This window comes from Lissotriton helveticus, chromosome 3_1 (assembly GCF_964261635.1).
Source record: "Lissotriton helveticus chromosome 3_1, aLisHel1.1, whole genome shotgun sequence".
In the NCBI taxonomy this organism is placed as follows: domain Eukaryota; kingdom Metazoa; phylum Chordata; class Amphibia; order Caudata; family Salamandridae; genus Lissotriton; species Lissotriton helveticus.
In genome coordinates, this window is record NC_136061.1 from 950,407,778 (window position 1) to 950,435,277 (window position 27,500).

General features: G+C 40.3%; 1 protein-coding gene across 5 annotated transcripts in view; it reads left to right on the forward strand.

Moving 5' to 3' along the window:
* UBE2F (ubiquitin conjugating enzyme E2 F (putative)) overlaps nt 1-27,500 on the forward strand; it is a 1,146,915-nt gene that overhangs the window by 154,059 nt on the left and 965,356 nt on the right. For all 5 annotated transcript variants that reach the window (XM_078681318.1, XM_078681321.1, XM_078681319.1 and 2 more), the window contains one exon: nt 22,060-22,188. In XM_078681318.1, coding sequence (XP_078537444.1) covers nt 22,071-22,188 — 118 coding nt within the window. In that variant the 5' untranslated portion in view covers nt 22,060-22,070. The remainder of the gene's footprint in view (nt 1-22,059; nt 22,189-27,500) is intronic.

Genomic DNA, 27,500 nt, shown 5'->3' on the forward strand with positions numbered 1-27,500 from the left:
CAGCACTTTCCCTACTGTTGCACTTACCTGGAGTGGGAATAGTAATTTACACCTGTAGACTATCCTCCACTTTCCCTACTGCAGCTCTTATGTAGAGTAGGAATAGTAATTTACACCTGTGGTTTTTCAAACACTTTCTCTACTGCTGCACTTACAAGGACTTGGAATAGTAATTTTCACCTGTACACTATCCTGCACTTTCTCTATTGCTGCACTTACCTGGAGTTGGAATACGTATCTGTAAATTTACATTATCTTGCATTCTTTTGTGTTCATGCATTATTTATATGTGTATAATAAACTCATATTTACTTACTTTTCGAATTGGATGTTTTATTTGCTGAAATGAGTTCTTGAACTTTCAGTAGGTTTTATTTGATCTTTTTCAAGTTCTTGTGGGGTAGTGTCCTTTAAAAAAAAATGTATGGTAAAAAATTTGTGAGTTATAATTTGTGAGGAGAGTGACTTTTTAATTCGTTACAGTTTAAATGTTTTTAAATTCGAGAGATATAGAAATAATGCACACTTTTGCACTTTCTCTGCACTTTCCCTACTGCAGCACTTACTCAGAATCGGAATAGTAATTTACACCTGTGGATTATACAGCATTTTCTCTACTGCTGCACTTACATGGAGTTGGGATAGTAATTTACACCTCTAGACTATCATGCACTTTCCCTACTGCAGCACTTACCAGGAGTTGGAATAGTATTTAACATGTTTCTTAAGTATCCAGCACTTTCCCTACTGTTGCACTTACCTGGAGTGGGAATAGTAATTTACACCTGTGGATTATCCAGCACTTTCCCTACTGCTGCAGTTACATGGAGTTGGGATAGTAATTTACACCTCTAGACTATCCTGCACTTTCCCTACTGCAGCACTTACCAGGAGTTGGAATATTATTTAACATGTTTCTTAACTATCCAGCACTTACCCTACTGTTGCACTTACCTGGAGTTGGAATAGTAATTTACACCTGTAGACTATCATCCACTTTCCCTACTGCTGCAATTACTTGGAGTTGCAATAGTAAATTAAACCTTTTGATTATTCAGCATTTTTTCTACTGTTGCATTTACTTGGAGCAGGAATCGTAATTTACATTCCGAGACTTTTCTGCACTTTCCCTATGGTAGCACTTACACGGAGTAGGAATAGTAATTTGTACATGTGGATTATACTACACTTTTCCTACTGCTGAAGTTATCCAGAGTAGGAATAGTAATTTAAACCTGTGTATTATCTAGCATTTTGTGAACTGCTGGACTTAAATGGAGTTGGAATACTATTAATTTATGCCTCTAGATTTTCCAGCACTTTTACTACTGCTACAGTTATATGGAGTTGGAATAGTAATTTCAATCTCTGGATTATCCTGCACTTTCCCTACTGCAGCAATTAATCGGACTTAGAATAGTAAATTACATCTTTTGAATATGTAAATGGTTTTTACATATATAACATATATTTTTAAACAATATTTCGATTTTACATTTTTAAATGATGGTTTTTATATACGTTTCTTCACAGTTAACAGTCTGTATCTTATTTTTTTTCAAGAATTGGTGTTTTTATCTGAAACATAAAAAATATAATATAAACTTTTTCCGTTTGAAGTGCTTTTTTTTTGGGAATCAAAATGCAGTATTTAGTTTGACATGAAAATATATTTATTACCTTGTAAAAGGATGTCGAAAAACTTTTTTGGGGTAGTTATGATCCGAGATGTAATTTAGAAGTAATAGTTCTGTCAGAAAAAAATTGCTATGTTTATTTGTAATGCGACCTTTTACAAATAATGAATAACAAATGTATTTAATGAATAATGATGATGTACCTTCTTCTAACTTTGAAAAAAGGGTCGTTTTTCAAAATAAATGTAATCTTTAGGTCTATCGTTTTTTACCGTTTTGAAGTGAATTCAAAGAGAAATATAATAAATAAATATTCTTTTATTTTTATCGTATTTAAATAAAATGACGTTTTATTTAGAAAATTATTTTATTTAATTCTATGTGACAATATAAATTGGACGTATTTTTATGAAATGTAATTCTTTTTCGTTTATGTTTAATAATTCCCAGTAATATTTTCGCCACATTTAATTACATTTTAAATAAGAAACATAGTTAATAATATTTTGTTCTATATTCATTTAAAATGAAAAATATTTATTCAGTTAACGTTTTCGGTAAACGTTACTTGTAAATCGTTGTTAATCGTTCTATTAAGTAGCTCAGTTAGTCTAACTGGGATGACAGGGTGAAAAGGTCACAGAATGAGATTTCACGTCTGCTCTCTCGGGTAGTTGAAAATCAACTAATTTTAAAATGGTGTCTGACTACTATTTATAAGTTTGGTTTAGTATCTCAAAATAAATTATAAAAATATGCGCTAGAATTGGTTTTTAATTTTACATTTATTTCTCTGAGAACGTATAATTTAAAAATTAATTATAAGTACTTTATATAGCGTTATGTTAGCCGTTTTAGCATCCATTTTGGTTAATGTGTTGTGGTATTTATTCGTTGAAATAATAGTAGGACTAAATATTGTGATACCTTTTCAAAATGGCGTCCATGAATCCTATATATCTGTTTGTTTTATCCGGAAAATTACATATCGTGTATAATAATAAAGATGTGTTTATTTCAGTTTTTAAAAATGTAATTAAGAAAAATGATATCATTTTTACTATTCGGAGTATTAATTTAAGTACTCGAGTATTAATTTTAATACTAGAGTAATAATGTAATAAATAATTAATTGGCATTCGTACTAATATGGTAGTTTTTCTTGCCGATTTTTAATACACTTCCCCACCCAAAACCCCTATTTTCCCTGCATCCCGTGCCAGTTATTATTTTACAAAGGAATAATATATATATATATATATATATATATATATATATATATATATATATATATGCGTTGTAATGGTATACGTTGTTATATGTTGCGTTGTAATGGTATTTTTCCTATTTAAGTACTATTTTGCGTTGTAATAGTACTCGTTGTAAAAACATGCGTTGTAATAGTATTCGCGTTGTAAAAGATGCGTTTTAACGGTATGCGTTGTAATAGTATGCGTTGTAACATCATATATCCTTCCACGCCATAACAGCATCAATCTGTGGAACCATTCAACAACAACTGGTTCAAATATGTTCTCTCAATGTTTCAAGCTTTATTACAAATGTCACAAAAAGATGTTAATATTTCACTTCTGTTCTTGTATTTTCGTCACAATAAAATACTCTGAACATAATCTTCACAAAAGTTATTTACAAAAGTTTAAGCTATTGCCATTATAAATTATAATCACTTTTATTTAAGTATTAATTATTTAAAAAAATTAAAAGCCATTGTTATTTGTAATATCAATACATGTAAGTCACGTAAATACAAAACATGTTGCATTACAAATGCTATAGGTGTCACATTTGCGAAAGTTATAACTATTTGCATTGTAAATGACAAAGCTACTAATTTAGCTATTTTCAAAACAAACACATAAATAAAAAAATGTCATTTACAAGACCAATAGCTCAAACTTTCCTAATGCGAGTATTGCATTGCAAATGCTTGTTTCAAGAGACTCATTTCTGAAGTTCATCAGATGCTAATACAATTCTTAAGAATCGGGCGGCTTTTTATTGTTCACCTGTTTCGGGCTTTGCGCCGAGAGGAGTGACTATTGTTTTAGGGAAACATGTTCAATTCCATGTTAACGCTGCACATTCAGATCTAGGTGGAAGATGGACATTTGTGCATGGAAAATTAAATCGGCTAGGTCTTGTACTGGCCACAATCCATGCACCAGTGATAGATGATCCACTCCCCATTCTACAATTAAAACAAGCTTTATCAGGTCAGATCATATGGGGAGGTGATTTTAATTTTCTACAGGATCCCTTTGTTGACTCGACAAAGATAGAACAAAAACAAAATAAACCCCAAGTTTCCATCGCTCTGTCTAGTTGTAAACTCGATCTAGATATAGTAGACTATTGGCGACTTAATAATCCAGCTAAACATGGGTACTCCTGTTAATCAGCAAAATACGATTCAGCATCAAGAATAGACTTTTTTTTTACCTCACATAATCTTATAGTTGGTCAATATGAACATATTGTAACTGCCTTTCTGATCGTGCCCTAATTAAAATTGAAGTCATTGTAGAGAGCTTGGATGAAAGTGCATCAAGAAGATGCCGTTTTAATACATTTAATGTATCAAATGACTTGTGGTGCACAGAAATAGAAACCGAGATTAATTTTTTTATATAAATAAAGGTGATGCCCAATTAATATAATCTGGAATGCAGGCCACGTTAAGAGGTATAATCACCTCAAAGGAGATCCCGCAACAAAGGGCTAAAATAGAGGAGGTTGAAGATTGAAACAAGACTTGTCCACGCAAACCAGGTTTATATCAGAAACAGGGATCCTAGAAGTAAACAGGAAGTAGTAGAAGCAAAAACACAAATGAAAGAATTCTACTATGGTTTAGGCGATATGGCAAGCAGAACCTACCTGCAAACAGTATATGAAGACAGCGAATACACAGGGAAGCTTTTATCCTGGCAGGCAAAAGAAAAACAGGTTTGCAACAGGATCGAAAGTATGTGGGATGATTCCACTACAACACATTTAAGAACTACCTTCGATATAGGAGAGCTCTTCCTTAAGCATTACAAGGGAATATACCAATCTGACTACCATGCACCTTATGAATCCATCCGCGTTTTTTTGCACAATTTACCAATCCCTATTTTAGATAGAAACTTTCAAGAAGATTTGTTAGCGGATTTTACGAAGGAAGAACACGAAGTAGTCATAAGCTCTCTAGCCAATTGTAAAGCAACGGGGAAGAATGCTTTCCCACAGTATTAAAAAAAAATTGCAGCAACTCTTAATATTAAATTCCTAAATCTTGCAAATCATCTATTACAAGGGGGCGATACAGCATTATCTTTTTGTATAGCAGTAGTGGTCAGCATTTTAAAAAAGGATAAAGACAGCGAGAACGCGAATTCCTTTAGGCCTATAAGCCTCCTAAAAGTTGACTACAAAATCTTTACTAAACTACTTACCAATAGACTAAACAAAATGGTTTGTCCACTTATTGGTATGGATCAGTGCGGTTTTGTTGCGGGGAGGCAGCTCTATACTAATAAATTTTTTTTATTAGAAGCACTAGATTTTTTTAACGTAAACAAAACTGTGGCTCAGGTCTGGCTTTTAGACGCAGAAAAGGAGTTCGACCTAGTTTCATGGGATTGTCTGTTTTAATTCTGGGAATGTTTGGGTTTCCAGAGGGATTTATTCATCTAATAAGACTGCTCTATACAAATTCACAGGCATAAGTTGTATTAATTCAGTAAATATAGGCATATGCCAAATCAATAGAGGCACTAGACAGGGTGTCCTCTTTCTCCGATTTTATTTGCGTTATTTATAGAGCCATTAGCAATAGCAATTACAGAAATGTGTACACTGTCCCTGTTCAGGGGATCACAAACATGACATCATAAGGATTTTCTCAGATTTTCAAGCAGTAGGTGGTTATAGAATAAACAAGTCCAAAACCGAGATCATATTGTGTAATTGTTCGGGCAATTCCCTATTGCCAGAATTTAGGTCAGTATATAACATTCATCCAAAGAGATATTTAGAGATTCTTGTGACTGAGAAAGTAGAAGATCTATTTCATTTAAACTACATCCTGTTGCTAAAAAAAAAAGTGAACCGCCTGTTAACACAATAGAATCGGTTCCCATTATTAATTCTAGGTCGAGTCGCACTAATTCGTAGGTCTATTCTTCCATTATTTAACTTTCTTTTCCGTGCCGTTCCATGTGCACTACAAGCAGCTTTTTAGGTCTCGGCTAGCCTAGCCGCGCGAAGCGCGTCTCCGCCGAGAACTTTATGTTGCCGTGTGAGCTTCCCAGGAGACAATCCTGGCCGCGCGCATCGCCTTGGAGGCGATTTGAAACTGACACGCGCACGCGAACGAGCGCTGCAGCCAGGCACTGTCTCCTAGGAAGCTCTGCAGCGTCTGCGATCAAAATCACACAAACTGAGGCACCGCAGAATGAAAAAACTACTTGAGGGATGGGGCCCTCGGTATCACGATGCCCAGGGCCCATAGCGACGCTCTTGTAACTTTCTTCGTGCCTTGTTTGTTTCTTTGCTCCAGCGGAGGAGCCGAGGCGGCCGGAGCACCGCACACCCAGCCCCGGCTCAAGTCCCGAGGTGAGGGGGAAGCAGAGACTCGAACGGGGAGACACACGGAGCCCACACACGGAGCCCCTTGCCGGTCCTTCACTCTCCCCCGGAGTAGCGCCATCATGCCGGCTAAGACCTTCCCAAAAGTCTTGTGCCCCGTATGTGGGCCAGGACGTGTGTACAATGAACGGTACGAGGAGTCAATAAAGGCGGGGACTTACCGTGCGTGTCCCGGTGTGGCGTATCCCCCTCCAGCCGCCGTTCTCCGGTGCCCGCTCCTCCAATGCTAGCTCCCCTCTCCTCCCCACACACACATGCAGGCGCTCCGAGTCCCTCCTCCTCTCTGGATTGATCTGGTCTGGCTGGCGTCAGGGAGTCGGGGCCGCCCAGCCTCCAACACCACAACCTCCTCCTCCTCCTCCTGGCAGTGCACGGCAGCGCCTTGCGCTGCAGGGATCCTCTGCAAGTTCCCTCGCTTTTCCCTGCGACTCGTTCCTCCTTTCTCCCGGGAAGGGCCGCTCCTGTGGGAGGAGGACCCAACCGGGAAGTGCCACGGGACTCTCACCGGAGCTCGCACGACAAGGCCGCTCGTCCCCGGCCTGGAAGTGTCCCGAAAGCCCAGCTCTTGGCACAGCGCCTTCAGCATACTTTAGTATTTCTTCGCTGTTTTCCAAGGTTTGGCCACCCTTTTCTGTCCCATGCTTTTCATGACTTTTCAAGGCTAGTGTGCTTGCGTTACTTTGTTGACAGTCAACCAGCGACCCAAATTATGCATCTCATTTATTACTCTTAGCTTGAGTGCTAAGTCGTTAATGGTAACTAACTACGAATATAAACACAGTTCATAAAAGACGAGCGGTTGTTTAAGTACAGTGCACTGATTTTGAAATGGAAGCCAAACACGTAGCGCCGTGTTAAGCTCAGCAGAAACGTTACAAATTAATATTACATAGCGGTGACAGGTTTACTGTTTAGTAGCGGGTTTGACCTGCCAGCCCACAACCTACGTCACTGATCCAAAAATCATGACATAGCAGAATATGAGTTAATTCAAGCACTTCTTTACAATATTTGATTTAATCTCCATGTTTTTTAATATAGTACGACCCAGACCCACGAAAAAAGAGGCATTTAACAGAGAATTTTAAAGAAGCATTGGCGTAGCCAATAGGTCTCGCCTTTGGGACCTTATAAGCGGTTATCCATGCAACAGTTGATGTTGCACCAAGGATATTGTGCTGCAAAACTAAATACTTATAAGGTCCCAAAGGCGAGACCTATTGGCTATGCCAATGCTTTTTTTAACTGTCACCTGCCCAAGATCAGGAAGCAGGCCCACCGAACCGGCACCTCCTCACCACTTCTTGTCAGCCAATAGCAACCGGCTTTCCTGCGGTCATACCGACGAGGGCGGGGTAGGTGACTAGAAGCCTGTGCCAGAGGCAAGTCAGGTGCTAGCTAACCAGCACTGACCCCTCCAGGTCTGCCGGGGGGATCACCGACCAGGGATTGCGGTCCCAGGGAGGGTTTCAATGAAGGGTTGATCCTGCGACACAAGTCAGGTCGTATACCCGGTTCCTTAATTATTGAGGAATCCTACAGCAATTTTATGAGCACTTTTGGTCCTGATGAATTGCCCCTTTGGGCATGAAACATGTCGACCACACTTGGACTGAGGGTTGAATGAGGCTTGATTACCCTAATCGTCACGCCTTAGTACCCCTCACCTTTTCACACATTTTAATGAGGCAGTGAGCCATGTTATTAAAAGTTCCCCTATTGGACTCTACTGACCTGTTTTAACCTCACTCACGCTCACTATTGCACTTCTTAGGTCCCTCACACACATGCACCCGTTGGCAAAAGGAATAAAAGATCTCCGCGAAAGTGCAGCACCCTGTGCTGCCCGACGGGCATTGCACCGCCAGCCTGCCGTTGGAGCAGGGTGCCAATGATGATACTGGACATTCATCGGGTGGGATGACAACAGCCATTCAACCTTTGGTATGTGTGAGGCACCCTAAATTCCGAAAAGGGATTATTTCATTCCCTGTTTTGTCACACCCTGTAGGAGAGAGGTTCTGTTGAGTTACTTTAGTTAATCACGTTGGGGAACCTTGTACTATCAATTGTTGTTTTTCATGTCATAGGACGTGTACATTGGACCCCGGTAAAAATTGTCCGCCCCCTGTTCCCCCCCTTTTTTGATACAAAGCCAATAGCAACCCCCATGCCCAGCATACACAGAGAACTACACTGCTATGCCACAGCACTACCAACTGCCTGCCTTCCTGCCCCTACACTGTTACCCCGCGGTGCAGCCACAGGACAGTGGCTACATTGCCCGTGTCTGCCCCGCAACACGTTGTTCCTGTCATGGAGGTTTCCCACAGCCGGGTGCAGTTAATAAATACAGGGACCCAAAAATATGTGGCATCAAAGAATAAGAACGTACGTGGTACAGGTAGGCTTTTTTCAATTTATTTATTAGTTTTCACTTTTATATAGCGCAAACTTTACCCGCAGGTATCAGAGGCATTTAAATCAGCATGCTTATTACAAGCAAGACTAGCACTCAATATTACTGCCAATTTTGCTTAGCATAAGCAACAGCTAACCATTCACAAACAATGTTTATATACCAAATGCAAATTAAAAAAAAAATTGATGCAAAGCATTGTCATTTACAATGCCAGTAACTCAAACTTTAATGCTGCGAGACCTATTGCATTGTAAATGCTTGTTTTAAAGAGGTAGATAGTACGTTCTCCTCATTTTTATGGTCACATAAGGCTACGAGACTGGCACTTAGCACTTTAAATCACGCTGATGCAGAAGGGGAGTTGTCGCTTCCAAATATTAGGAATTATTACTACGCAACTTTTGCACATCATAGTTTCAGACTTTCTTTTTGGACCCTCAGAGGTCAGATAATTTCTTTATGGAAAAAATCTTGAAGGAATACAATATTACTGACCTTACAAGAATAACTAAGTACCCCGAGAAAGTACGATATAAGACTCTTCAACGGTTACTCAAGCAAAAATCCCAGTTTTTAACATTTTTCAGTATTCCAAGATTTACCAGCTCAACCATGCTGTCCAATTTTCTTTACGGGGGAAAGATGTTTTATAGAGTCTAGTATTCTGAAAAAGGGGAAGAAAACTGGTATGTACAAATCCGGGATTTTATTATAGGTAGCTCTTGGAAGCAATGGCCAGAGATCGAATTGCGGCTTCTGCATTCTAAAACAATCCTAAATTGGTCATTTATCAGAATAAAACCCCTGTTGGAAAAATTCGATATAAAAAAATACTACAGTTAGAGTAAATATAAGTGAAACCTTTGATTCCCCGATCCGACGGAGGATCAGTGCCTGGGTGAAAATCTTTGAGGAAGATAAAATTATTTTGCCATATGATAAAATACGTGAAAGATGGTGGAAACTGGAAGGGATGCAGCTCTCAATGTCAACATGGAACAGAATTAACATTTTTATTGCACCAACACTTAGTGGCACACATTTTAAGTGCATGGAATTCTACTCAAAATGGCTGATCTATAGGAACCTTTCCTTCCTTCATAAGCTATATCCCCAAACAGAGGATAGGTGTTTTCGCTGCGCAAAAGAGGGAGTGGGCACATGGTTGCATATTGTTTGGGAATGTCCAAAAATTAATGGTCGGTGGGAGGGAATTAAACTCTATCTCCGATCCACCTTAGACCCTTTAATAGCCATAGATGCATCAATTGCAGTTCTGGGTTGTTCCCCCGATAGTACTTTAAAAAAAGAAAGCCTATACATCGCACCATTGGTGGCGAGATCTTTAATTGTACAATGCTTGCTTGCCTGATATACTTACCTCTTTTCAGGCACGGAGAGCGAAACTAAATGAAATCAAAGAATTGAAAAAAAAATGCACTAAGATCGGGCTCCACAAAAACGTTTGAGAAACGCTGAAGTCTATTGGGGTTATAATCCAGTATTAGGGGAAAAAAATGTTTAAAACTGTCAGGTTAGAATTATACCTAAATGTTTAGCACTTGCACTTTAAATGATATTTATTCTAGGGAAAAAGAGGGAAAAAAACGGTTAAAACTGGTAGGTTAGAGCCATACGGAAGTGTTCAGCACCTGCACTTTAATTGATTTCTGTTCTGTGCAACAGGGAGTTGTGAGCACTATGCACTTTACCCAATAACTTTACAGCTTTGAAAAAGTTTAAAAAGTTGGATGAGATATGTTTAATTGTAGAGACTTAGCACCTACACTTTATATGGTATTTATCCCTGATGTGTAATGTCGTAGTTTTCTTTATATATCCTCTATTGACAATGTAATTTAATGTTCTTTGACCTGTTTATAATATGTACTCTATTTAATAAGTCTATGGATTTTTAACTTGTATGAACTCTCAATAAAAAAAAAGACTACTAATTCTCACCTAACCAAAGATCAGTAAGCAATCACCAAATATCGTGGGTTGTGTCAGCACCCCCTTCGTTGAAAAGAACTTCTTCCATCCCATGACAGATGAGGTCGGCAAACAAAAAGACATTCAGTCTCCGCAATTTGCTGAAGTGCCATAAAAGCAGTACCGACCAGACCTTCTCTCTTCCAGCCAGCACATATCTTCCAAGACTAGGTAATCCTTTTTGACCTAAGAATATCATTAATTCCTTCCTTGGCAAGCAAAGACAATGACGTTAGAATTGCAAAGTCTCTACCCAAGCCTCTGCAGTCTCAAGAGACACACTCGTGCCACTGAGGAGAAAGGCTTTCGCCTTCACTATCACCCCTGATCAGATCACCAAAGGTCTTTTTGCTTCAGCCTTCACCATCCAGGCCACCATGGCCTCGGTTAGTATCCCAGGAACATTTGCAAAAGGTTTTGAAGCTTCTCATTATGAGCAGTAGAATCTTCCCCCCCCCCTTCGGTTCACCCCCTCCCCCCCCAACCCAGATAGGAGACAGGCCAGGGATACTTATTCCCACTACTTCTACACAATTGAGAATAGCTCCACCCCACATTGAATGTATAGGAACTCAAAATTATTTAGTAGGCCTAAAGAATTACCACGTTCAAATGCCCTTTCTAAAGGGGCACAAGAAGTACTTCTGGTTTGTGTGGGTGCTGGTGGGTGGAGCCTATGCTACCAGTACAAGACATTGTCGTTTAGTCTCCTTGCTGCCCTTTGGGTCATAGGTCTTGGATTCTGTGATGGTTGTGTGATGTTGGCAGAAGGTTTGCTGTTTCAGATACCTAGACAGCTGCCTAATTTGAACAGTCTCACAGAGGGTGTAAACTTCCTCAACCCTGTCCCTAGAAACTCTGTACAAGCTTGGAGTCTCTTCATTTACCTTAAATCCTTTTTGCTCACTAACAGAAGGATACATTTCAGAGGGGTGATTTTTGAACTCTAGGCTGCCAAAGAGCATGTCTCCTTCAGAAAAATTTAAATGTAAATGTAGGTGTACTTATATAGCACAAACCTGTCACCCAAAGGGCATCCTGGCGCTTGCTTAGGGAACCCGTCCTGGTATTCCCCTGTGAGAAACACCGGCAGGGTGTCCACGAGGTGAAAGCCAGGCATCCCGCCGCGAGGGGCCGTAGTGGAGATTAAGCAAGCTATTGCCCAGAGTTGCAGAATGTGACCCCGTGATTCGAGTAGGCACCGGAGCGAGAATTGTCGAGTCCGTGGAATTTTTGAGCCCGAGACCCGCCGAGGCGGGGAATCGAACCCTGGTCCGCGGTCGATCTCAGCTTCCGGGTCTGCCGCCTCTAACCACTGAGCCACGCTTCTCCACGGAAAAGGTAATGGCCTTCAGCCAGGCACTCTTTAATTTCTTGATGAACCTCTAAACTGTCAAGGTTTGATTTAAGAGATTTTTAAAACTTAACCATCCTATATAAGAATGATACTATACACTAAACGCCTCTTGCAGCTGCACCCGATGTAGAATTGAGACCAGATGTGAGTTGACTTATCTGGTCCATCCTTGCTTGTAATCCTTTGAAAAGTGGGGACGTGTTTCCAAACTCTGGCCTGTCTTCTAGCTTGCCTGTCTGCAGCTTGCATTCCTCACAGACTCCCCAGAATATGGGAGGGGGCCCACACTGGGGTGCTCTCCATCAGGGTCTTGTTGGACAGACTATGGGTCTCTGCCTGTAAACTTGTTAGAGCTGAAGGCAATCAGTTTGGCCTTGAGGCTTAGTCCTAAGATGAATGTTGTTGATGATTCACACAAACCACCACCATCCTGTCTTATAGGTAAGAAAACCTGGGGACACACTGCCTATTCTCTATGGCAGTGGACACTACAACAGACCTTGGTGTTCTCCTACATTGAAGTTTGAGGACACCAGAGCAGGGACCCTTAGCTGGCATCTCTCCTTAACGCATGAGTGGAAGATCTTCTAGAAAGTCGTCTACCCTAGATTTCAAAGCCTCAGTTCGAACTTTAAAAGCTATTTTGCTACACAAATCAACAACTGTTAGGCTACTTGGATGCGGAGTTGTCCAAGTTCACTATACAATGGACTGGACTTTAGCATTCCAATATTTATTTACGCAACCTCTCCAAGTCTGGGAGTTCTCCAGAAGAACTGGGAGTCTGGGGTGTTCAGTGATCTGAGAGTACCCAGGTCCACTCCACCTTCTGTCGAGGAACCACATTCTTCTCCAACTTCTGTAGAGGAATCACACTCACATTTCCAAGAAGAGTAGACTCGAGAAAGGAGGGGGGAGAAGAATGTTACACTCCTACTAGCCATCATTCTGCTTAAGTTCATTTTACAGTAGAAGTTGACTGCTAAATGTTTAGGCATTTCCTCCAACAAACCGGCGTTTAGGCAGCAGTCCGCAAATTCCCCAAAGCCTAAGTGCACATGGCTGTGGCTCTTGCCATAAGGTTTTATTAAGAACATCAATCTGTTTTCATTTTTAGCTTTCATGGCTAATCCTGGATATATGAATACTTGCTAAATGTATCCTCCAACCATAGCAGCTGGCAATGCATGTAATAGTTCTAATGCATTTTGTTCACTACGTACAGTGTTCTGCCAGTCCTGGCACCTTACTAGAGTCTCACCAAGCTGATTCACAAGCCATTTGAGCCATCTGCGTCATACAACTCCCTTCATAGAAGGTAGCCATATTGGTGGCAGTTTCATCAGCCAGATGCATAATTGTGAATCAGACTCTATGTGCAATATATCCCCTCATTGTTTCACAGGACTAGGATGGTTCTCTGGACTCGGTTCTTCCTCAATTTGAATATGCATGTGAGCAAAAAGATTGCTTTTCTGGCATTTGTCCCACATACCTATATCTCCTTGGCCTATCAAACCATAAAATGCTACACAGCTCTGGCACCTACCACTTTAACCTGGATAGGAACAGAGTCCTGCTTTTGTCCATTAAAGCTAAATGTGACCTTTAAGCAATAATGCTAGGGCCACTATGGTATGTTGAATAACCCCCTGCATCACCCACTGCTATACTCTGCATCTATTTCATCCTCATTCTGGTGGTGGGGTACTCTCCTCAAGGGTTAAGGTGAGCTTTATAGCATTCTCCATGTATGTGCATTGCAAATATGTTGGGTTGAAACCTGGGCTTTCTAATGACGCTATATTTGTTAGAGGCAACCTCCTGGAATGATGTATAATATGGTCAGGAAGTTTTGGAAAACTTTGATGCCTAGGAATGAATTGCCCAATTCTTCTCTTGCCTCCTTCCTTTTTATACTTAGTTACTGTGGAATAAAGTTTCATGTTGAGAACAGCAAATTGGCTCACCATCAGACCGAAATCACATGCTGATTGGCTCCTTATTCAAAGTAAAGGGAGCTAACTAGGAGCCCCAGAAAGGGGGAATATGTGTAGGCATTGTTATGCATGCATGGTACCAGAGGAACACCTCAGTATCTAAACACATGTAGAAACAATTTCCAACCCTGCCTCTAGAAAGCACGTTTTGATAGACTGAGATACTCTTTACTTTACAGGCCAGTAATTGCAATCTAGACCACTCACCAGAAAAGGCCCTATGTAAAAAGAATCTCTACATCCTATCCATTCATGGCACATTTCCTCCAACTTGCAATACAAACGTAACCTCTAAAATGCAATGGCAGGCGGCCCTTTGCAATGTCGGATCTGCAATTAAAAAAAAAAGTGCTTATTCATATTGAAAATCTGCAGGTACCATTTCTAACAGAACCCTGATCTACAGAGTATGTTGGTCCCATTTTCAAAGATCACCTACCTGCTGGGTATAAAATTCGATGCTACAACCGCGTGGGAAGGAGATGCAGGTTGGATCGCAGTTTCCCATGAGGAATGACATTACATCGCTGAGTTTCCATGCCCCTAATTTGTCAGGAGAGAAAGCCTGGAATATTTTACATGGCTGGAAGAGCTACTTTTTCATGTTCAAATACGATATACAAATTTATTAATACTCGGGGACTTTAATATGTATGCTGAAATCCCAAACAGCCCCCCAACTTCCTAAGAAGTTGCATGTTCTATGAAACTGTTGAACCTATATTAATTTGTGGCTCCCACTTGTTGATCATGCCACTCTTTGGATATAATCTCAGCAGGCGATTCAAAGCTTCATTTCAACTCCAGTGGTCTGAACCTTACGGGTTCCTAAGCAGTGATCTCCATTGTATTAATAGGAGTGTCAAGTCAACACTTTAAGTCAGTGCACACCCTTGCATCGACTACCAGCTACTCTTCAACTGTAGCCCTGGTGTTGGCTGATGAATGGAAATTACGTGCTACACAATAGGTTGTTTTCTAGGCTATTTTTATAATCACATAGAAAATATCCTTGATTTAAATTGCTGAATACAGAATAAAAGTTTAAATTCAGTCTTGCAACCTGCAAATGGTTTACATCGACCCTTAAAGTAAAACAATATTGGCCTTGAAGGAATTAGAAACTTGCCATCATTAATGTGTCTGCACTACAGCTAGGTAAAGGATGCAAGACAACTTTGCAAATATAGTTGTATGATCAGAATAGCAAGAACGGGTACAGCATGAAGCTTGACCAAATGATAACTTTTTTTTTTGTGCAGCGCCTTGACACAAATGCGCAGGATTTCTTTTAAATCCAATTTTGAAAGAAAACCAGTACTAAAACAAACAAGTAGGGTCATTTGAAGGTGTTGGTTGAATAATAATATAAGAAAAGATGCTCATGGCTCAGAAGGTTGATGGAGATGAAATAAGCCTTAAAAGCATTGTAGAAGGCTCACAGGTTGGATGGTCAAGAAGCAAAAACTGTAGCTCAGTATTTTAGGAAAACCTCTATTTATAAAGTCTGAAATTTTACATCATGCGGAACTCCCACGGAATATAAATGTTTTTTTTTTTTTTTTTTTAAAAAGCCTCCCTCCCTAACCCAGTTAGATGGGTAGTAAAATAAGTAACTCTGGTCACTCATCTGAGTTCTAAATCACAAGGAAAAGTTAGAGGGTTTTACTTTAAAAAAATCTCAATCGGGCAGTACAGAATAAATTCGTTGAAATCTCAAATGTTGTGAAATCTCAAATGCAGAGTTATTTGAAAGAAATCCGAAATCATTTAAGTCCCAAGTGAATAGAAAAATCAGAAAAGGGTCAGATAACATCCATATTAGTATCTGGAAAAAGCAAAAAAGAATTCCAAAAATCAAGGGGTGATTGTATACAATTATTGCATAACAAATTATCTAAACCTGCAGTTTCGTCATAGCATGATTGCATGTAACAACTCTATAGCAAATAAGATGTAATAACGTCAATATAGTTGGTAGCCGTATCCCATTCTAAGAAAGCACCCATAATCTTCTGTCACTGTCCATGTTCAACCAAAATATTTAAAAAAATGTAAAGTATCAATTCACACAAATTGATAGGGGTATTTTGTTCAGTGGAACTATAGCGGGAAAACCTTGAAAGTGTAAAAGTATCTTGAACACTAGACTCTTCAATAGACTTTAAAAACTGTATCTCAGTGGCAATCCAATTTCTTCAAGGAAGAGAATTCACGTCCTTGAAGTAAGGACATCTAAGTGTATGGGTCTTTTCTTAGGTGAGACATTTCAAATTCACTAGCCATTCTTAGTTTGTCTGCTAAGAGTGCTGTTGGTTACATAAGTCAGCGTAAGCTTATGTAGCAGATCTTAATCATTATCTTACACTCCAGCTATAGTCACCAAAGATGAATTAATCGTATATAACAGGTCCTGGTCTTTCTATCTGTATCTAGATAGATAGTCAATTACATTTCAACTTTTATTAATGTAATTGAAGGGCTCTTGGTATGCTCATCAAAATGCAATTTCCTCTTTTCACGTTTGCAAGAAAAATCGTCTTGGAAATGGTTCGAAAATCCTTGTTGAGAATGGGAGTCTTCAGTTCTTTAAGGCGGTGTAGTTGGTGAAGTCAATTTTTGATATCCTGGACATGTGGGAATTTAGCTCTAAATGTATTGTAATTGTATTGTATTGTAATTGCATTTATATAGCGCTAACTACCCCTGACGAGGTATCAAAGCGTTTTTTCGGCGAGTAGCACAGAACTCCGAGGCCCATAGAGGATTAGTGTTGAATTAGTATAGTGAGTACATTTTAAGTGGTGGATAGGTTAGCCAGTTATTTGGAATGATAGCAGAAGGATAGAGGGAGAAAAACGTTTGTATTTATATAGCACTTGTTACCCCTGATGGGGTGTTGACGCACCTTATTCAGGAAGCCCATAAAGGATTAGTGGTGATTACATATTTGATATTTGATATTTGTGTGGTATTTCTAGAGCGCGACGTTCGCTCCGGAGGGAGCATCTTGGCGCTTGAAATATGACGTAATTTCAGTGGTGGATATTAGTCAGTTATTTGGAGTGAGAAGGATTTCGGAGGGATAAAAGGGGAAGAAAGGTTTGCATTCATGTAACACTTGTTACCCCTGATGGGTGTTAAAGCGTTTTTCTGGCGAGTAGCACGCCACTCCGGATCCCATAAAGGATTAGTGTTGAAAATTAGTATAGCAAAATATGAAGTAATTTGAGTAGTGGATATGTTATTCAGTTATTTGGGTAGAGAAGGGTATATATTATATAGCACTTGCTACCCCTGATGGGGTTTTGAAGCGCAAGTAGCACGCTACTCTGGAACCCATCAGGATTAGTGTTGAATTAGTAAGGTGAAACATGAAAGTAATTTTAGTGGTGGATACGTTAGTCAGATATTTGGATTGAGCAGGGTTGGGGAGGGTTAGAAAAGAGGGAAGAGTTTAGAAAGGTTTGTTTTAGGGGATCGGTATAGTAAAAGAGGTGTCAGATGATGCAAGGGTAGAGTAGGAGAGAGTCTAGAAAGGGTTATTTTGGGTATCATAGTAGTTGTATGGGGTTTGGGATAAATGAGTGAGTGGATGTAGAGGACATATTGATAGATGTATAGGATGAGAGATAGGGTAGTGCATTGGAAAGAGTAGTAGAAAGAAGTTTGAGATGAGTCAGAAGGTTGGGCTAGAAGATATATTGAGTAAGTATAGGCTGAGAAATATGGTAGTGTATTAGAAATGCTAAATTAGAAGAAAGTGATAAATATATAGATCCATAAGTACATTGAAAATATATATATACATAAAGGAGGTAAGTATATTGGGCAGCATTTCTGGCCCTGGTCCTGGTCAGTCTAGAACAGGCTCAAACAGGCAACTGCCCTTGTCCTCTCTGCCCTTAACAGGCTCAAACAGGCAACTGCCCTTGTCCTCTCTGCCCTTAGCCTCGACGCCCTAACCCTGGCCTTTTATAGCCCTAGTAATCAGGTGACCCCTTCAGCCAATAGGAACCCTAGCCCTAACACTATCCAACCACAACACTAGCCCTAAAATCTAGAACGAATAGGAGACCAGGACCTTAGAGCCAATTTTAGCCCTAGCCCAAGCACCCAATCAGTTCAAAAACCCTGATCTCGATGTCCAATAGAGGCCCTAGCCCTACCAGTAGTCCCAATCCAAGTCCAAGCAACCAATGGCACAGGAAGCCCTAGTCCCTACTTCCAAAAGAAATCCTAACCCTAGCCCCAACCCTACATTGATTGAATCACAGACCTAGAAACCAATCAGAATCCTCAAATACCCAACCAATGAGGACACCAACCCTAATCTAATAGAATCACCAGATACAACCACCAATCAGTGTAAACATGTACCAACCACTAGCAGACCATATAAGGTCCCAGCGACCTCAGAGTAGGTTTGCTAGCCAGGGAGTTGGAAGCTGCTTCTCCTGTTCAGAATCTCCTAGGAGACAGACCGGCTCAATCCACACTTTGGACTTCTGCAGGTAAAGGCCTCACTAACTTGAAATCTAACAATACTATTTGAATAAAACTTTACTCCCTCTCCTGGCCAAAAAACGAAGTGCACCGTCCCTAGTAAACACAGTTTAAACAGCTCACAGAAGCACCATCTGATGTAGAATATCCCTGTTGCTTGGGTGTAGGCAGGGGGGCTGGTTTCACTGGCTTGTGAACATAAAATGGTGGCTGTGGTGCACTGTTTTAACATACAAGTCTTAGCACAAAGCAAAGGAGAAATTTGGAGTGAAAACTAAATTGTCACCAGGAATGAGAGGGATAAACTACAGAGTTTGGACTGCAAATCCCACAATTCAAAATGTTAAATGGAAGCAATCATGGGCAGGAAAAAACACAAGTTTAAAACACAAAACAGGTGATAAAATATGCAATCACAGGCAGGTTAAAACTACAATTTTAAACTGTAACAACCACAGGCAAAGGCAGTAATCACAGAAAGGGAAAATTGTGTTTTTTTAACAATATTTGTTTTGGGGAAGAGACCGCACTAGTCTGCCTCCTTACCACTTCCTGGACTCTGCTCACTGCAATCTGGGGCAAAGGTAGGCTGCACCTCACAAGATGGAGGAGAATGATTTGGGGTGCACCCAGCAAAGCCTTAAGGGGCCTGGGCTGGTGTGAGGGGAGGGCTCAGAGTTGCCTGGTAGCTTAATAGCCAATCCCCAGTCCTAGGTCTGCTGGCCTGGGGGTGGTGGCTGGGGAGCTGCTTCTCCTGTTCAGAATCTCCTAGGAAACAGACGGGCTCAATCCACACTTTACACGATACATGCTGAAAGACATGAAGATATTTCATGTGTGGGACTAAGGTAGTTTAGATTCTGAGAAAGGAGGCTTTTTCAAGCCAGGGCAATAAAGGTAGAGATTAATCTTATGTTATAATATTGGAAAATATAAATAGAGTCATCGAGCTATAGCTGGGCAGCCATATAGTCTGCTACCAGCAATATTAATAGTTTTATGTAAAGGTTAAAAAGCATGAGTGAAAAGATTAACCCCTCCCACGCTTATGACGGAACCGCTCCGTCACGCCCCTCGGGTGGGCTGTGCTGGTGATGGAGCGGTTCCGTCATGGCCCGCTCGCCGCGCCTGCGCGACGCTGATTTCACGCCTGCGCGGCGTGTTCCATTGAGCGGGCGGGGCCATGACGAACCGCTCCGTCACAAGCACAGCCCACCCGAGGGCCGTGACGGAGCGGTTCCGTCATAAGCGTTGGAGCGCCCCGCGGCCGCCCCACTCCCTTAGCACTGCGGCGGACTTGCCGCCGCAGCGAGAGGGTTAAACCAACCATAACGCATGCCACAAGTTTGAGATTAACAGACCTGAAGGATTCCAGCTTTAGGAAACATGATATATTGAGTGTGTAAGATGACATCTGCTTTAGCACTTTACAGCTAAAATCCCCTCGTATTGATTGATTGATCGTAAGGTTTAGTCCTCTGTAATCCATCTTGCCAACAGATGCTAAATAGTTGAGTAGCAACTAAAGGTATGAATCCTAATTCAGAATGTGCAGGACATCCTTCACTACCAGACGACTGGCCTGTTTCTGTACTATGTCTTGGTCGAAAGTATATTGAATGGTCTTAGTCAATTAAGTTTCCGAATGTGCAACTGTAGATTAACCAAGCTTTTTCGATCAATTTTAATGGGAACTGAAACTTGGACATAGACTGATTTTTGTAGCTGTTTTTTTTTTTTCTTTCATTCTCCTATTGATATATCCAGTTATCAATGTTGAAGGGAATTTACGTTGGTCTTAATAGCATTCATGGTGGTAACACTGAAGGGCGAAATTTCCTAGGCACACGATTGTCATCTTGGCTAAAAGTTCATCATTCTTGTAAAATGTTGATTTGGTTTTAGTGTAAGTAAACTGGATGAAAAGAGGATCTGATCGGGGTATAATGTTATAACAAAGAAGCCGTGCCATTGTGAAAAAGTTAACTCACTATTAAGTTTCTAAAGACTGCTGTTTTATTGCAAAATTCCTCCATTGTACCCTTGATTGACTGTTGAAGCATATGAAAGTGTAAAATTGTTTTGGTGTCATAATGTTACTTATATATAGTTTCATGAAAACTCTTCAGAATTTCAAGACGGACTTGTGTACAGCCAGTCCCATATCAGAATTTGGTGCCGAGTTTTCTCCAAGTCAAGTGCTTTAAGTGACTTAATCGTTTGAGGCTGGGCAGATTCAAACCAAAATGACAGCTTCTTGAAATAAGGATCCCTGTATGGAAAGAGGGCAACCCGATAATAAAAAGCAGGGAGTATGTGGAGCTGTTCAAGAGGCTACCTTTCAAGATAAGAAAGGATTACCATGCAGCCAACTGGAAAAATATTTTTAGATCTAGGAATCCTTTCTATGTTGGTGAAATCTAATGCCTTTCTTTGCTTGTCGAGATAGCATGCTAATAAGACTGGGTTTTATTGACTGGCCATGTTATAAGTATTTCTAGTATAGAAAAATAAACCACAAAAACGACCGTCAAGCAACACAATATACAAAATTACTTTTTTACATCCGAGGAAAGGTAATTTTAGATCAGCCAAAACGGATTTTGAAACAAGAGAAATACTTTGCGCTTGGGTGGTGCGCAAGTCAAGTCCTCTTTGGACAAATTCAGGCATTCACAACGCAGCCCACGTTTAAGAGGTGCAGACATTTCCCCATCTCATTGCTTGTTCGTGTATTTAATTAATGTACACTTGTACTTTGGATCATCCAGCATGCAATTAACAGGACAGTTGGAGAAATCGACTTAAGTGCGACAGCACTTAATGATATACAAGCTATCCAGCCAAGGACTTTAATTATACGTCAAGCATACGTCTGACCTGACATCTTCATGACCACAAACGCCTGTGTAGTTCCATTGTATTCAGTCACATGGTATATAGTAAACGTCATCACATTTGTGATGAGTTGGAATTCGTTTAATAGGTGCTTTTGTAAAGATGGAAGAAAATTAACTGCATGAACCTTGAAGAAACTTTGCAGCGCTTAATATGTACTATTGTAGTGCTGTGATGACCGGCGTGGTGAGAATGTGTAAAGGCTTGTACCTTTAAGTCTTCAAGTATTGCTTTGGTTTATTCATTATTCACATTGTTTTTTTGTATGTAGCCACAGTCTTCATACATTTGGCATTGCTTTACAACTCTCCACTCGTGGGGCTTAGAGAAGCTTGACATTTTAGAATTGTTAATGATTGCTCATTCCAATTGAATCTCAAATATTTTGTGTACATTACTCGAAAGAGAAATACTGTAATAGAACAATGTTGTCAGCTATCCAAAAGCAAGTAATGTTTTTGTGTTCATCTGTCCAGACAACATTTTTCTGATGGACCCAACTGCAACTTGCTCTAATAGTTGGTGGAAGGGCTAAACACCTTTATGAATAACTGCAAGTTACCATGTTTACTGTACCTCTTTCTCTGGTAGGTGAAGCAGTAATGCTAACGCTGGCCAGCAAACTAAAGCGGGAAGATGGTGTCAAAGGGACTCGTGCATCCAGCCCAGCTACCGATTCTACCCGCAGAGTGTCTATTAGAGATAAACTTCTTGTGAAAGGTACACAAACTTTACTTTTCTGCTTAAAAGCTTATCTAGCTGATAATGGGAGTAGGAAAAGGCAGTCCATACCGTGCGTGTGCATAGTTCTGGGGTTTCGATTTTACAGCTAGAATTTGACCCATGTAATTAATTTACCTCCTCCCCAATTTGCTGCATCCTGGTTAACCTTTCCAAAGTATATGCATGCATGTGAGGCGAATTTTACATTAAGAAAATAATCTTTCTTATTTAATGTCCTAAATTACATGGATAATATACCTTTTACAACAGGTACTCGCCCAGTGGTACTGTAAACTTGCATATCCTTCTGCATTGTCCAATTTTAGTCAATTCTGATGTTTTTTCCAGTTTTGATGTTGAAAACTTTAAATGTGAAACCCTGGCTGAGCGAGATTCTCAACTAACCTCTCTTGGAAAAATCCAGGGTAGCATCAAATCCCTTGATGAGGACCCCGTTTTAAGAGCAGCCACTGCCGGTCTTTTAGGCATATTACTCTTGTGTTTAAATATGTATTCTGCATGTTGGATTTTCTTTGTGAATATATTCCTTTGTGTCGATTCTTCTTGCAAGAGGTGATTCAAACCAGTTTTAAATCACAGCTGACAGGAAACTACTGAATATTTTAGATCTCATTACACAAGACCTTGATGTAACACCACATCTTAGCTGTATGCATGTTACATACATGCTGTTATGTTTTCATATTGTCAATGTTATTGTTTCGGTTAATAAAAACCATAACAAGTTGTCAATACGAGAATAAAATGAGTAATTATTTGCTAATTTGCTCACTAAAGACTATGGTTACATATTACATTAAGATTGGTGTTTAGCAACTTTGAATCCATTACAAAGGAAAAAGGGAAAAGAATAGTATTATTTATGGACCACTTTGGCTCAAACGCAAACGCCTGAAAAAAGGCAAAGTCAAAATGCCTAATGTATTACAGTTGGCTGTTGCAAGCAGAAGGGTTAAATTGTTTGCAAGAGACCATAGTGCTACTAGTTCCAAAAAAACACAAATTAATTGCAATGCCGGTCCAATTATCTCAAGATATACCTTACCCTGCGCAGCACCCAATATGTCCAATGAACCCCTTGAGCAAAAGTACACAAGCAGCAGAAGGACCGGAGATTAAGTGCTATTCAAAGTGCAGAGGGGGTGTGGTATGGGACTAGAACCCTAATGTGAGCACAGAAAGTAACTACGGAACAGTTGTTCCCATATGGAGAGACCACATGGTACATAGTGCATAAGTAGCAAAGGCGATGAAAACAAAAGTGCTTTGTGTTGTGCAGAAAGACATTTTGCTACAACAGTAACAGTCTTGCGTGCGGGGTCTGTAGGAGCCTGAGCCAAAACCCTCCGCTGTTAGATGGATTAATGAGCACAGGGGGTTTTACAGAGATGAGAAAGATTTATAGCCTGAGCGAACAATGATCCTGATGGCGCGGGATTACCAGTCCAGATAATCATACTCAGGCTTTCCTGTTTTCAGTTTCTATTTTTGGTAAATTTTGGTGGGGTTTTCTCAGTTTTTTCAATACCTTAAAAAACAGTGGTTATCAGTGGTTACACATTTTCGCGCCATTAAATAAACAGAAAAGTTTTTTTTTCTGGTGTTTATGGATTTTTAATTTAATTTTAATTATTGCTTGCTTTCTGCACTGATAGTGCATGTGTAAATGAAGCGTGTGCACAGGGTATATAAGGACCAAATAAATGTTTACTGCACCAGAATCTACTACAAAGTCAATAGTATTCTTCATTAACTGTGAAAATTGTAAAGATGCTTTCAGCATACCATCTAGCAAGTGACAAGGATCTCTTACAGGGAAGCATTTCAGTTCCGGTATCGATTTTGACAGGCCATCACACAACTTTTTTATATACGTAGCTGCTTTACTGCAAATACAAACAAAATCACCCCAATCTTTATCGAACTTGGTAGGAACTTTTTTCAGCAGCATTCCAAGTGACACTGTGTTCCATGTTTACCAAATGCCTGGTGTCATGTTTTCACCACTATCTCAGATGCTTGGTGACAACATTCTTTTCACATATACCTGTCACTACATCTTGCATTGAATGTTTAAAGACTGGGGTGTTTGGCAATTCACTTGCAAGCAATACTGACTCACTAGAAAAGGGGGCTGATGTATTTAAGGAGTTCACCCATTCTCTGTTTGCAGGTAAATATGATGTTACATTTTAGGAAAGATTCTTATGAATCCAGCCATTTTACCTATCGGTGAAATCAAATGTAGCCAAAATTTCAAATATGATTTTGATATTTCCTGATTCTCTACAGTTTATAAAATAACTAAATAAGACCTAAACATTCTTTTAAACAATGCATCTTTAGACCAAAGACCACAAAACTGAAAAAAGCAGAAGGAAGAAGAGACAATGTTTTAATGACATACCAAAAAAACAAACCTCAAGCAGAATAATCTTAGGCCAGTCTTTCTGATTGCCACCTTGTATAACAAAGTTACATTGTATTGGTCCCTTCAGGAATAAATAAAAATGGCTTTCACTCATCTTTTCCTTTCTTTGAATGGCACTTAGTTTGTGATTGCAAAGGTGTTTTTTCAGTGTTTATATGTTTACACCGGTAATGGCTATTTTCCTTTCGGTGGGGTTTTATCAGTTATTATAGGTTTAAACCTAAAACCAGATAGCCTAATCATACTCATCTGGGCCCATAAACATTCACACTTTGAACCGGTAATCCTGCTTCAACTTACTGCCTATCAAAATTGTATTCACTTTAGGACGTATACCTGTACACCATGACTTACCAATCCTTGTCACCTGTGCTCCAAGTCCTAGGGATCAAGGGAGTTAGAATAATAGGTAGCGAATTTGGACATTTACCTTTATGGAAATAACCACATACTCAGGAGAAGTTTTAAACACTTTATCTATGCAATATTCTAGGAGTCAGAGGCCACAATTGAATGATCAGAAACTTTGCAAGTAAGAAAATAACTATTAAAACATACATCTTGCAGGATTTTAGAAAGATGCCTTTAAACATTGGTACCTGGGAAGGGTAAGAAAGGGAAACGGCACAAGGACATACCACATGGATTATATTTACCTAGAATGGTGCAATGACCAACCCTGGCCACTGGCTGGGACAAGAGAATGGCTCCCGACTAATCAAGACAGGACAGGTGCAGAACAGGATAGGTAACCTCCGCTAAGTGCAACACCAGCTTTGCACCCCTCTCTACGGCTATTTCTTGGACCCCGACTCTTCTTCAGCAAACTTATAATTCTTCTGTCAGAGTGCTCGACCAGCACTCTGCTCTCGATTCTCCTCCAGCATACGTTGGGTCAGTGACAGGTCTGTGACAAGTCAGCTAATCTAACTGACTATACCTACCTTAGTTATACCATTTCAGTGTGTGTACCACCCCCTTAATGTTGCAAATTCTATGTGTTCTCTTCATTTGATTGGTCAGAAAGACGAGGAGAGGTCATCACACCATACTAAGATGAGATCATTTTCATTCGATATAGTTGATCAATGTTCTCGCCTATAATTTACTTTCCCATGCACTTTTATTCCACCCACCAACTTTGGTTTCAAATCATATACATTGTATTTGATACAGTTCATATTTCTTCCTCTCCTGAGGTCAAATAGTCAGTTTCCCAGGAACATCGTGGGTAAGATGGGTCTTGGCAGTCATTCCATGACAATGACTTCAGGGATTTCTGGGATCATCTGCGCAGACGCATTCTTTTTAAAATGGAGTTTGCGACACCCTTCAGGCCCAAATACGAGCTAATAACAAAGTCAAAGAGAGACATATTAGAATGCAAAAATAAATTAATGCACTGTATACCACTTATTTCTACTCTATCCCCATTACTTTAAGTTAACTATAGTGTTAATGGTTAAGCAGAACACACAAGTTTTAGGTAGAGCAGGTGCATTAGTATGCAAAGCATGAAGCGGCCATCTTGGCACTCTTGCGCAGCTGCAAGAGTTTCCCACCAAAAGCAAAAGATACGTCACACCACGTAGATGTGGCAGATGCATGCGCAGAAAGGTTCCTGCGTTTTCGTGGCCATTTAAGACACTAGGGTAACTGTTAGTAAAAACACATATGCAAGCTTCCCCCACTTACTAGAAATGTCGTGAAATGCAAGTTTTAGTATTTACAATACATGTTGATTAATAAGTTGTACGTTATTTCGAGAGGATGGAATACAAACAAGTTTCTGTACTTATGAAACCTTGCTCCATCAATCCGTCTCCAGCTCGTATGATTTAGAGGAAGAGAGCAGTGGACGGCAACTGCTCAGGTAAGTTGTGAAAACCTTTCCCCCTGCCCCTCCCACGATAAATTAATTTGTCCATGTATCTCTTAGCCACAGTTTTGTCTCAGTTCAGGGATTCGGTGCGAGGTAGTCCGTTATCAACTTTTGGTTGGAGTTAATTTGATGGGGCTTCTGTGTTCTTGGTTGAAGCTGGACTCCCACACCTCAGTAAGGCTCTTGCACCGGATTGGGTAAAACATAGAGATGATGCGTCCAGGTAGGTGCTTTCCCCCAGGGTCAGAAAGATTGGCTTCAGCAAAGACCTCCTAGGAGCATCCAGCTTAGTACAGCAACGCAGAAGGTGCAGCGGAGACTCCCTAAAATTGCATAGCGAACAGGCCCTTCCCTCCCGCTGACAAGCCCATGCCGGATTGAAATCAGTAACTGGTATGCCAAGTAGGCGCATGTACGGAATGTCTCTGCACGCCTGTCCATTGATGGCATTCAGTAGATAGGGTTGTGGCTGCCCCACCTTGTACGAATTGTTCAGGGGGAAGTAGGATAGCTGAGGTCTTTAGAAGGGCGATATCCTGAAGTTTCAAAATTGATTTCAGTTGGCTATTCATTACCCTTCCCCAAGAGGTCAGAGGTCCCATCCTCTGAGTTTAACACTGAAGCATTGACTTGGAAGGAGGGAATTCCTTTTAGCGCTTGCTCATGCCAGGGATTGTTTGGGGTCTCGAATGTGATCTTTAAACAGGCTTTGAGCGAGTCAGCTCGTGCTTTCAAGACCCGATTATTGGATTTCAAGATAGCTGACTGACAGGCTAAGGATTCCCGACCCAAATTCCACTCGAAGTCTTGTCCTACGGAAATAACTAGGCAGGTGAAATATTTTTGGGAAGCCTGTACACTGCTTATACCAGGCTAGATGCACAGGCCATGGGGAAGACCTGGTGGCCATATTGCAGCATGGGGAGGAGAGTCTCCTTCATGACCCTAAGAATGGAGGCTGCTGAAGTACTGTTT